Source organism: Chinchilla lanigera, unplaced genomic scaffold (genome assembly GCF_000276665.1).
Source record: "Chinchilla lanigera isolate Chin_1 unplaced genomic scaffold, ChiLan1.0 scaffold00050, whole genome shotgun sequence".
Taxonomy (NCBI): domain Eukaryota; kingdom Metazoa; phylum Chordata; class Mammalia; order Rodentia; family Chinchillidae; genus Chinchilla; species Chinchilla lanigera.
Window position 1 is genome coordinate 11,484,573 of NW_004955451.1, and position 12,211 is coordinate 11,496,783.

General features: G+C 59.5%; 2 protein-coding genes across 2 annotated transcripts in view; one reads left to right on the plus strand and one right to left on the minus strand.

Annotated features, from left to right (window-relative positions):
- Positions 1-6,318: 6,318 nt before the first annotated feature.
- Sgca (sarcoglycan, alpha (50kDa dystrophin-associated glycoprotein)) overlaps positions 6,319-12,211 on the minus strand; it is a gene marked incomplete in the record, with an annotated part of 10,728 nt that continues 4,835 nt past the window's right edge. The window contains 4 exon segments of the mRNA XM_013519105.1: positions 6,319-6,437; positions 6,658-6,849; positions 11,148-11,174; positions 11,395-11,603. Coding sequence (XP_013374559.1) covers positions 6,669-6,849; positions 11,148-11,174; positions 11,395-11,603 — 417 coding nt within the window.
- LOC102015366 (spermatid-specific linker histone H1-like protein) lies at positions 9,592-10,451 on the plus strand. Its single transcript, XM_005394178.2, has one exon. It carries the CDS (start codon positions 9,797-9,799, stop codon positions 10,370-10,372), a length of 576 nt encoding a protein of 191 aa, XP_005394235.1. The 5' UTR covers positions 9,592-9,796; the 3' UTR covers positions 10,373-10,451.

A 12,211-nucleotide genomic window follows, 5' to 3' on the forward strand; every position in this document is an offset into this window, starting at 1 on the left:
TGTTTTTGTTTTTCTCCGGTACCGGGAACCGAACTCACGACCTTGTGCTTGCCAGGCAGGCGCTTTTGCCGCTGAGCTAAATCCCCAGCCCCATCTGCGCCCCTTCTCAACTGGGTCCCTATGCCCCCTGACATCCTCCTGCCTTTCTTGTGTCTCGAGTCTTTTTCTTTCTGCAACCCTCCTTGCATTTTTCCAACTCCTATCCTACAACGCTATTCAGGCGGCCCATGCGGTATGGCAACACGCATGTTCACGCACGCATGCACACACACGCACACACATGCATTCGCGCATGCACGCACACACAGGCACAGGCACACTTCCCTTCAGATCCCGGGTGGACCGACCGCTTGCTCTCTCTCTCCAGGCTGTGCACACTCTGCAGGGTTGGGGTCTGGGGGAGGCGCTGCCCAAGGTCCTGGGAGGAAGGGGAAATGGGATTGGTAAGGAGGACCTGGGAGCCCCTCCGCTCCCCAGACAAACACAGAGGGGCATCTGGCTTTTACCCTGGGGAGCAAGCAGTCCAGCAAAAGGGCCCCCCGAAGCAACTAGGGGGCCTGAGAGGAGGCCAGGAGTGAGGACTGCCCCTGTTCATCGGAGGGTGGAGGTAGCCTAGCCCTCGGGAGCATCTCGTAGGGGCCTTGGGGAGCTGCGAAAAGGTACCTGCCAGGGGCTCCCTGGAAGGATGGGGAGCCCTCTCCCGGGAGAACACCAGGTCCCCGAGCCATTTACCCCAGCACCTGCTTCCTACCTACTTTTGTTTCTTTCCTGGTTTTTTCTTTCCTCAAATTCTTGCTTCCTCCTCCCTCCCTTTCTTTTCACACACCCTTTGCTTGGCCTCGCCGAGAACCTGAGGCCCCCAGGGGGAGATGACTGGCCGGGTCCTCATCTCAGGGAACAGGGACAGTGGACTGTGTGGTCAGTGGGAGACAGAGAATCCAGACAGCTGGGAGCCTGGAGTGGACAGGGAGATGACAGCTGCCTCCCCCTCTCACTGGAGGCCTCAGGGCCCAAGCTGCCGTGGAAGGAGAAGCCCGTGTCCTGCGCCCCTCCCTCGGGTCTGCAGAGAGCAGGGCAAGGCTGTGCAGATCGCCCAGCCCTCAATCCACGCACAGTGCCGCTGTTGTGGCTGCTGCCGAGGGCTCGTGGTTATTAGTTACAGTCTTTAATAATTCATCGTTAGCACTTGTACTGTGTTAGGACAGTGCAGAGGAGGAATTAGTCTAGGAAGTTATGGTACAGAATCGAGGACTTAGTCACATGCAGATTATCAGAAGTCGAGTGACCAACTGATCAGTGCATCAACTGGTGACATCTGCCTGCCTGCCACCTGGCCCAGGTAACCCCCATCTACCTGAACCTCAGCTCCTCAGGACTCTGTCCCCTTAGGGAGCCGGAAGCATCCTGAGCTGAGGTTCCAAGGCTCTACCTGTCCTGGGTCACTGCCCCTCCATGGCCCACACCTGTCACACCAGCCCAAAAGGGCGACTGCCATTCCCACATATACCCCACTTCCCACGTTACGCCTCTTCCCAAGCGGGATGCGCTGTCCCTTCTCTCCGCCTGCTCCGGTCCCGGCCTCCGGGCCAGGCTCCCGTGTGTCACAGTGCCTTCTCTTGCCCAGCCCAGGCTGAACTGGGCCCTCGGAGTTCCCAAAGCTCCCCGCCGTCCACCCCACAGACCTGAGATCATCACTGTGACCCTGGGGTTCTGCTCCCCTCTGATCTTTCCTCCAGGCCAGAGCCAGGGTGCTGCCCCGCAGGGCCGAGCACAGAGTCGGCGTGGACACGGGAGGAGCAAGCAGGCGGGCATGTGGCTGGAGCGGCGTCCCTGTGCATGCGTGAGGGCTTCGGGAAGGGAGGCAAGTGACACCCCGAGTATGTGGGGGCTGAGGGCAGCAGAAGCCGCAGGCCAGTGGCCTCTGTGGTGATGAATGGCCTCTCCCTCCCTCTGTGCTGTCTACCACAGCAGCCCCCAGCCCCTGTGGCTCTGAACACTTCCCATGCGGCTAGTGTGGCGAGGGATGCAACTCTTACTTGCGCTAATTGTGATGCATTGGGGTCCAGCGCAGCAGGACTTGTAGCAGAGGAGTGAAAGAGCCTCTCACTACACATGTGGGTCCATGAGTGTGGTTGTGTACATACGTGTGCATGTATGTGGGCAATGCACTCCATGTCAGAACTGTGGCAGTGGCTGGTCTCATGTGGCCCTGTGTCATTGTCACGTGGTGAGGGCCAGTGTGCGGTTTCAGTGTGGTGTGGGGCGGGGGGGGCGGGGGGACAAAGGGACCATTGTACCGGGCTCCCAGCTCAGACCGCCTTTCCGCTGACATCACAGCTGCCCTAAGTACAGCCGCCAGGCCCCGTCCCCGGGACCCTCACTGTCCCTGTGTGACGGCGCGGCGCCTGCAGCCCCAGGGTCCGCTCTGCGTTCAGAACTCGCCGTTGTCTCCTCTGTGAGAAGAGGACCAGGTTCAGGAAGGAGGCCTCTCTTGTATTTTTTGCTCTTGCTGCTTGGCTGGAATCCTGGGTCCCTTCCGGGACCTGGACTCGCCCATCTCCTGGCAGGACTTTCTATGACTGGAATAGGTGGGTTTTCCCTCCTTTTCTTTCAGCTTCTTACCCCCTGCTTCCCCGGCACCTCCATGACCTCCCTGCACAGGGAGAGCTAGGCGAAGCATCGGGGAGAGGTGGGGAGGGCGCCTGCCCGTGCGAGCTGGGGGCTGCAGGTGGAGACAGTCCCGTGCCGGGAGGCGGGAGATGGTAAGGGGGGCAGGCAGGCGGCGCTGAGTGTCCCCGTGTGGACCCCTCGGTGGGTGCCTTTGGGGTACTCTGTACCCACAGAGCTCCCCGTGCGTGTGGGTGTGTTGGTTGGGGGCCAGGATCTGCGTACAACGAGGGCAGGAGCCTCACACAGGGGGCGGTAGAGGAGACGCCCTGTGAGCCAGGAGAAGGCACAGCTGACAGCGTTTGGGACACGCGTGTCTGTCTGCGTGCATGGGACGGGTGCGGGCGGTGAAGAGTGTGGAAAGATCAGGAGAGGCCAGTGTGGGAAGGCCCTGCCGCCCTGAAGCCCTTGGAGCTGGTGAGAGGCCATGTCCCCATGTCCCCTCCTGGGGGCGGGCACAGAGGCAGCAGCTTGGGCTGGGGACACGTTGATGACCCAGGGGGTGAGACCTGTGCAGGCTGGGCCAGGCCCGGCTGGGAGGGAGGGGAGTTTGGTAGCCGAGGTGTGGACAAAGTGGGATTCACCAGCCTCCCCGCCTGGGGCTGGCTCTGCCTGCGGCCCCCAGCTCGCATGGGAGCTCTTCCCGCTTCCCTCTCTGCTTTGCCCAGCTCTGCCTGTACAGGGAGGAGGGCTGCTGAGGGAGAAGGCAGAGAAGGGGGCGAGGAGAGCCATGGTGAGGACCAGAAAGAGTTTAGAGCAAGGAGGCCACAAGCGCAAACCCTAGGGAATTCACTGCCGCGCGGCCCAGGGCTTCACAGGTGGGGCGCGGGGCCCGGAAGGGCAGGTGTTCTGCAGGAGGCAGCAAACAGCTGGGTCTGGTGCTGAGACAACCTGGAGCAAAGACAAAAGAATAGCCATGAAATCAGCATAAAAATGGAATGGGTGCTACCTGTAACTTCATTTTCTAGCAGCTGTGTTTTTAAAAAGAAAGAAACAAGCGAACTCATTTTAACAATGTCTTTTATTTAACCTGACATATCTCCAAATACCCTCATACCCTTACACTTCTGACACGCTGCAGCCGAGCCCGGCCGCGCTGTAAGTCTTTCGTGGCCACAGGTGGCTGCGGTGCTGGGCAGGACAGCACCAGGTAGACCGAAAGCCTGCACCCTAAACTCGCCAGGAGAGAGAGAGGTTTTCACCAGGTGTGGGTAGAACTGGAGCCCCTTTAGTCTGGATCCGAGGGGCAGAGAGACCCCTCGAGAGCTCTGGCCTTGAGGAGACTCCGAAAGCACTTGCGTGTAGTTATGTCCCCATTCCCTGAGCTGCCAGCACGCTGGTCCTCAGGAAGAATTCTCACAGCAGCCGAGGCAGGGGTGATGCGCAGGTCGGAGTTCCTGTCCTCTCAGTGGCTGAGGGCTGCTGAGAGCGGTGCCCCGCGTCCCCAGTCCGGCTGCCCCAAGGTGCTGTGGAGTCAGGCCACACTTGGGGGTGGTGCTCATGGTGAAGGTGGGGGCAGCACATGGGACAGCATGGGCAAGGCCCTCAGAGGGACTAGAGGAGAGGGGGTGGTAGAGGGTTGAGTCTTGGGGTAGGGGGCCCCGGGGTCGCCTGCCATCCTTTGTCAGTGATTATGGGGGTGATTACTGGGTGGAATCTTCCCATTGTCCCTGGTGCTGGTGAGAGGCTGTGTCCCTGTGTGCCCTCCTGGGTGTGCGCATGGAAGGCACCGGCTCAGGCTGGGGTGTGGCAGCCACTTGCCTGTGCGCACGTTGAACGTGGGCAGGCTGGGGAGAGGCCAGGAGCTCATGCCGTGGGCAAGATGTGCCCGGCCCTGCTGGGAATGATGGCAGTTTGGTTCCGGCGGAGGGGTAACTGCCCAGTGTCCCAGGGGGCACTGAGTGTGCCTGCGTCCCGCCCCCCATACACACGCAGGCCACTGGCAGCTGGGCGATTGTGTGTGCGCCCAGGCACGGCTCCACATCCTCCAGTCACGCCAACCTCCTGGCTGCTTGTCTGGGCTACTTCCTCTCCGGCCGGCAGCCAGGCTCCCGTGTGTGTGCTCACAGCCCAGCAGGGGAGGAGGAGTGGCCCAAGACCCAAGGCCGGGCTGGCAGGAGAGGGAGAAGGAGCTGGCCTCGCACACTTCGCACACTCATGTGCCTGAGGTTGGGCCGGCGGTGGGTGACACAGGGGTCTCACAGGATGCGGCAGAGAAGGAGCCGGCCAGACAGCAGCCGGGCAGCCCGAGCCTCCCACCTGAGCAGATTCTGTGCAATGCCTGTGCTTTGCATCACATGATGGTCCGGCGGAGAGGAGGAAATGGCGAAGGACAAATCGCAGGCCAAGAGCCTGTTGGGTTTGGGGCTGGAAGCCCAGAGCTGCCCCTCCAACAAGCATTCACCAGGCGCAGCCCCCGGGGCCAGCAGGGTCTCTGCCGACCTCAGTGACTGCCTGGGGACTTTGGAGTACTCATTAAGTGGCCGGGGTAGTGAGCGGTGGAGGCTTTAGTAACGGCCTTGCTCAACACTTTGCCCAGAACTGTGAAAGGCCAGGCGTGGTGGCACATGCCTGCAATCCTAGCACTCAGGAGGCTGAAGCAGGAGGATCACTGAGAGCTCAAAGCCTGCTTGGATACAGTGAGACCGTGTCTCAAAAAACATAAATAAAAACAAAACAAACAAACAGAAAGAACCGAGAGCAAACCCAGACAGACAGCATCTTCCCCCAGCTCAGGGTTCAGTCTCTTCCTGCAGTACCCCAGCCCCTCAAGTGCGCAAGCGCGGCCCTGTGGAGAGACGGCGGGTGAGCCCTGCCTTCCAGTGTGGGAAGAGGGTGGGGGCAGCGAGCCCCGACAGCTTCTCCTCTCACAGCCTGGGGGTGCTGGGAAGGAGCCCTGGGGTGAGAGTTGTGTGGACTGGGGGCTCCCAGCCGCTGAGAAGGGAAGGGGCAGGTGTGGGTGCCAGGCCCTTATTTGGATCCTCTTGCAGCTGCCACCTGGGGAAGGGCTGGCACGTGTCCCTGCTCCTCTGCTGTCCCCCTTACCCGGGCCCCCCTCAGGCTGTCCTCAGGAGGACGCTGTCACAGCTGGTGCTGGAGGTCTTGAGGGCGGCAGTGGGCAGGCAGAGTGGCCTGTTTTGGATGCAGCCACCTGGGAAAACACCCTTGGGCCTCTGCACGGCCAGCTGAGCTCTCGAGGGCTGTGGGGACCCGACACTGGTGACACTCTTCCCGAGAAGCACACCGGTGTCACTAAAGCTCCGGGTAGGGGCCTGGGCCTCTTGCTTTTCGAACCCTCCTGAAGGCAAGATGTGGGCAGACCAGCGAGACTCTAACCTGAGCTCTCACACCAGCGTGTTCTGGGACCTTGGGTCTGTCCTTTACTCTCCTTAGGCCTCAGTTTCCTATAAATCTATAGGATTTATCTATAAAATGAGGACAATGATCCACTCATCTCGTTGTTGTCCAGTTTGTGTGAGGGCTGCACGGAGCAGAGCCTTCCCTCTTCCAGAGACTTCAAGAAGACAGCAAATGCCAAGGGTCCAAAGGGCAAGGGGCAGCCGCTGGGGACTCAAAGGCAGAAAAGGCAACTCGGGCCGTGAGGACCATGGGAGGCTGCAGAGGGGAAGGCGCCGGCAGCAACAGACAGCAAGCAGCAGGTGTTTGTTTATTCTGGGAGTCTGGACTCCAAACCCATCCCTCTGCCTCTTCTGAGGCGCATCCACCTGGGCAGGAGCGGGAATCAGCTGCGGCCGAGGGTCAGCAGCTCTCTGGGTGGAGAGAGAAGGGAATGAGGTCGAGGCCAGAGCCGGAAGAGCCTGGGGGCAGGGTGGGTGGGAGCCACACGGAGCACCCCGCAGCTCCCCTGCAGGCACAGGCAGGCCTGTGCGCCCCTTCTCCTGACCTCTCCCGCCCCACCCCTGCCCCCGCCTGGAGACAGAAGCCACCTTGCTTCCGGAAATGACGCTGGCACTGCCCAGCCAGACACACCTGGCCAGGCCTCAGTGCTGGTCCAGGATGAGGGGCACCTGGGCGCTGTCCACGCGGGGTGGCAGCCGCTCTCCCGTGCGCACATTGAACATGGGCAGGGTGGAGAGAGGCCGGGGCACCTCGCGGGTGGCCGCCATCTGCCGCAGCTCCTCCGTGTTCCCGTGGATGGTGCTGTGGTGGACCATCTGGATACTGGGGGACAGGACAGGACGGGAGTCAGCCCCAGGTCTAGCCTGGCCAGAGGGGGCAGGGCTCAGACACAGGAAGCGGGGATGGGGAGCAAACAGGAAGTCCCAGGGTTTGCGTCCAGACAGCCTGGTTTCAAGGCTGTATGTTCCTGGCCACTTGCTTAGCCATGCTGTGCCTCAGTTTCCCCTACCTCCTAGATAGTTGGGATCATTACGTGAAAAAAGTGTGGCTTGATGTTAGCAGAGTGGCCAGTGCAGGGCAAGGGCTCATGAAACACTAAGATACTGACAGATTCCACCATGGTTACATATTTGGAGAGGCTGGCATCTGCTGGGTTTAATGGAGTGTGTGTGTGTGTGTGTGTGTGTGTGTGTGTGTGTGTGTTTTGTTTTGCAGTACTGGAGACTGAACCCCGAACCCTCACACTGAGCTACATCTCCAGCCCATTTTTTATTTTTTATTTTGAAACAAGAGTCTCACTAAGTTGTACTCCCTCCTTCAGTACAAATTCCAGCAGGGCATGGTGGCTCATACCTATCATCTCAGCACTCCGGAGGCTGAGACAGGAGAATCTCCATCAGTTCAAGACCAGCCTGGACTACAAAATGAGACCCTCCCGTGCTCCCTGTACACCTAACACTGCCCCAGCACTGACTCTTGCCTGTTGTTTGTTACACACCGGGGCTCCTGACGCCCCACTCTGAATGAGCTGGAAATCCCAGCGGCACTGAACACCACACCCGGCGGCAAGTGCTTCCTGAGCCCCAGCTCCAGGTCCTGTGCAGCTCAGCCTAGTCCTCCGTATCCTCCCGGACATCTTCCTGTGCAGGAGCAGCTTCAGTTCCTCCTGAGAAGCAGCGTTTGCAGTGGTCAAGCTGAGGACGCCCTTGGCGTTTGAATCTGGGTTTGCTGTTTACTGCTCTGCTACCTTGGGCACCTTACTCTCTCTGTACCTCAATTTCCTCACTTGTAATGCAGTAGTGAACGAAAAGAGTTAATCCAGGAAAAGCACTCAGACATTTCCTGGTCCGCCTGGCAGCCTGGGCAGCTATTATCACAGGAAGCTTCAGGTTGCTATGGCATCGTCGACGCTATTTTACTATAACAAGCCCCCAGAACTCGGCCTCCGGGAAAGGTGTTTGCAAGCCTCTCTAGCACGAACCCACCCAGCCTGACCGCACCAGGTCCGACAGAACAGGGACTTCTCACCAGAACTGTGGGAATCATTTTCCTTAGAGGGGCTGGGGTGACCCCACTTGCCATACGGTTACTGATCAGACACAGAGGGGAAGTGGTCACCCTTCCTCGCCCTGGGTCCAAGTCTTAATCAGTGGCATGGGTCCCAGGTAGAGCCTAAGGACTTAGCTCACTCAGAGAGACGCTCCTGCCTCTCCCAAAAGGGCCACACTCCTCGGGGAGCAGAAGCCCGTGCTGCCTGGCCAGAGGGAGGAGGTAGAGTCACTGTGTAAGGCCAGGGGACGGTCACGATGAGCTCCGGAGCCTGGAATTCATAAACTCAGTGGCCCAAATCAATTTTCCCTTTCTCCATGAGGCGGGGATGTGTGGGTGCAGAGGTGGAGACAGCCTGGAAGGTGCTGCCCTGAGAGAAAGGGGCTTCGTCAGGACCCTCCCCAGCCTCGGCCCCAGGCCCATGGCCAGCACAAAGTCTCCGGGCTCTGGTCACACAGGTGGAGAAATAGCCGGGGATGTTTTCCCAGAGAGACAGCAGACAGCGGACCGCCAGGCGCCTCGTCCCAGGCCCGGCCCCAGTGCCAGGGCAGACACACGTGCAGCAGGGCTTCTCACATACATGTGCACACGCACACGTGGGGCCCAGGTCTCACCTGCACACACCCCCCACCAACACCAGTCCTGTACACTCTGTCTCGGGTGTGTAGACCCTCGGGACAGGGGGCCCAGAAGGACTTTGTGTGACCAGCACAGACTTTTCAAGCGGCCAGTGTCAAACAAAGCGAAAACCTGAATTTTGTTGAAATAAATCAGCACAAAACCCAAACCAACAAAGGCCAGTATAGCACACGGCAAAGCTGGCTATCGATTCCAAACTGACGTAGGAAACATGTTCCTGACCAACATCAGAGCTACAGAATGGGCCCAAAACCTGGAAGCAATGAGAATACCAGCCGCAGAGAAAGCCCACTGTGCCCTAAGTGCAATAGGTCAAGCCTGGCACAGCCCTCCAGACCGAGGAATAAAATCCTCTCTGTGAAATTAATGTGGAAAATCAGTGACCTGTGAAATAAAAATAAAAGTAAAAAGATAAAAAAAATGAAGCCTTTTAACTGCTTTCTGTACAGATTTGCTCAAGGAGCCAGGTGGGAGGCTGAGGCAGGAAGATCCTAAATTCAAGCCTAGTCTGGGCAATGTGATGACCACTTTTTTTTTTTTTTTTTTGGTATTGGGAATCGAACTCAGAACCTTGCTTTTGCCAGGCAGGTGCTTGTGCCACTGAGCTACATCTCCGGCTCTGTAATGACTTGTTGAGTCTCAAAATAAAAAATAAAAGGGGCTAGAGGGGTAGCTCAGTATGAAGGTCCTGAGTTCAATCCCCAGTACCACCGAAGAAGTGAAAGCTGAGGGCTCAGACCCTAAAATCGGCCTTGGCATATACACAGGCCCGAGAAGTCACATCCCTGGCACCTCCTGCCTGCCCCTCCCAGCAAGGAGCAAAGGGGCCACTGTGACCCACGCAGGATTCCGCTGACCTCACAATGTCCCTGTGAGGTCAGTGCAGAGATAACTTCTCCGCCCGCTGAGTCCGCGGCACAAACCTGCTGAGGCCAGCCGTGGGTGACCGTTCCCAGACTTCCCTCAAGGAAGCCGCTGAGGGGAAGGAGCAGGACGCAGCTCGCCCACCACTGAGAGCCACCCAGCCGCCACCCTGGAGGTCCTCACGCCCAGCTGCCCTCGCCTTCCCCCCCAGGAAGAAATGCAGAGCAACTCGGAGCCGCCTCCACCACCCGAGCCCGAGGCCACCACCTCCACCACGGCTGGAGGCCGGCAGGCCAGCACCACGGGCCTCACCAGCAAGAGTGAGACTGGACACGGCACCAAGGAGCCTTCAAAGCCCAGCATATCCAAGGTGATCCTGAGAACGATGGCTGACAAGGGAATGGGCCACCTCGTGTCCCTGAACACCCTGAAGAATGCCGTGGCCACCACGGGCTACAATATGATCCGCAACACCTGGCGCTTCAAGCGTGCGCTTAAGAAGCTGGTGGAACAGGGCATGCTCCGGCAGGTGACCGGCAAAGGGGCCCTGGGCTCCTTCTGCCTGGGCAAGAAGTCCTCCAAGCCCAAGCTCAAGACCAAGAGATCACGGCGGAGGCGGAGGCGGAGGCAGCGCCGGGCTGGGCAGCGCCGGGCTGGGCAGCGTCGGGCTGGGCAGCGTCGCCAGCCCAGACAGCACGGATCCCAACAGCGCCGATCACTACTGGGCTCTAAGCAGGGCCACAAGCGGCTTCTCAAGGGGGTTCGCAGGGTGGCCAAGCAGCGCCGCAATTAACAAGTCAGGCCAGCTGCAGGGGTGCCAGGCTCGCCACAGGCTCAGTGCTGTGGGAATAAAAGGAGCCCCTCTTATTGAACACCTGCCTCATTGGAATCTTTGGGGTCTGGGGAGTGGGGAAGGAGGAGGGGTGGGGGTGCCGAGGAGGGTTAAGGCCATGGGCAGGGGGCACCCGGAGCAAAAGGAGAAGGGAGATAGATGGGTTTGGGGCAGGAGGGCAGAACTGAGAGCACCCATTGCCCTCAGCTGGTCCAACCACGTCCTCTTTTTTTTTTCTGGGACAGGTCTCACTGTGTAGTTCAGGCTGGCCTTGAGCTCAACTATGTAGCCCAGAATGGCCTCAAACTCAGCAATCCTCCTGCCTCAGCCTCCTGAGGGCTGGGATTACAGGCTTGTGCCATTACACCTGGCTTGACCACACCCTCTTGCATGTGGAGAATCTGAGGCTAGCAAGGGAGATGGGACCCAATCTAGAACCCCACTGTCTGGCTCAGAGAGAAATGCGTGTGCCTCTGTGTGTGTGTGTGTGTGTGTGTGTGTGTGTGTGTGAGCGAGTGTGAAGCTCTCCAGCCCACACAGGTTCCCCTCCCTCTGTGCCATGACAGACCCCTCTATGACCAGCACATGAGGTCAGGACAGAAGCCTACCACACTGCCAGCTCCAGGCCAGAGCTCTGAGGTCAAGTGGCCCCCATCGCCCCAGTCGTGTTTGTCCCCGTTGCTGTGAAAGTGGGACAGTCTGGGGGCCTCCCACCCAGTCCCCAGTGTTTACTCACTCAGAGGTGGCCAGGTCTCTCTTCAACCTGAGGAAAAGCGAAGCTGAGGGTTAGTTCCGCTCCGGGCTTTGTCTCAAAGTGTCCCCAGGGCCCCAGTGTGTGGTGCTTGCTAAGCGCTTGTCACAGTCTCCTCCCGGGAGCAGCCAGGCAGAACCCAAGCCTCCGGCTTCCCGGAAAGAGCCCTGCTGTCCTCTGGCTGCGACCCCCATGCCCCCCCACCCAGCCCAGCGCCCCCACCCCCACTCACCGTCCCTCCCGCCGACAACACATGACATAGGCCAGCAGCAGGGTAAAAAGCAGAGCCACCAGCAGAGGCACGAGGAGGGTGACCAGGGCATCTGCGAGGAAGTCTCGGGCCGTAGCCTCGGTCGGGGGGCAGAAGAATGGATCATATTCCAGGATCCCGTCGCCTAGGGTGGGCACCTCGTCCACCGGCACCGGCACTGACTTGTCCACCTGCACGGAGACCGGGGCTGACCTGGTGGGTAGCTGGCCGGACACAGACCCCCAGGGGACAGGGCAGAGGCTGGGGCCAGCCCACCTTGAGGGGACATCCCTGTGCGCAGAGACGCCCTAGCTCTTGTGACCCAACAGGACAAGCACTGCAGGAGAAGCCAGCCAGGGCCCACGCTAGCAGAGCTCGGACTGCACAATGGTTAGCGCCGGCTCTTGGGTCCAACTGCCTGGGTCTGACTCCTGACTCAGCTGGGTGCTTGCCTGGGATGGTTTGTCTCCGCGTGCCTCAGTTTCCTCAGCTGTAAAGGCAGCGTGATCCTCGTGTACTCGCCTCCGGGAGTGATGTGATTCTAACTCAGAAACTGTCTACTCCTTATTGCAGGTGGGTTGGCTAGACGGCACTCCGTGGGAAGCAGACAGATGTCACGTCGTGGCTCGGGTGGGGAAGGGTTGGGGGTCTGCCCTATTTCAGAGGTTGGGCCAGGCAGGTGAGGGAGGCAAACAGCGGAAGACTCCTTGCCTGGACTGTAGATTCTGCTGCCCCCTTGTGGGAGAAGGTGGAACTTGTGTGTGTGTGTGTGTGTGTGTGTGTGTGTGTGTGTGTGTGT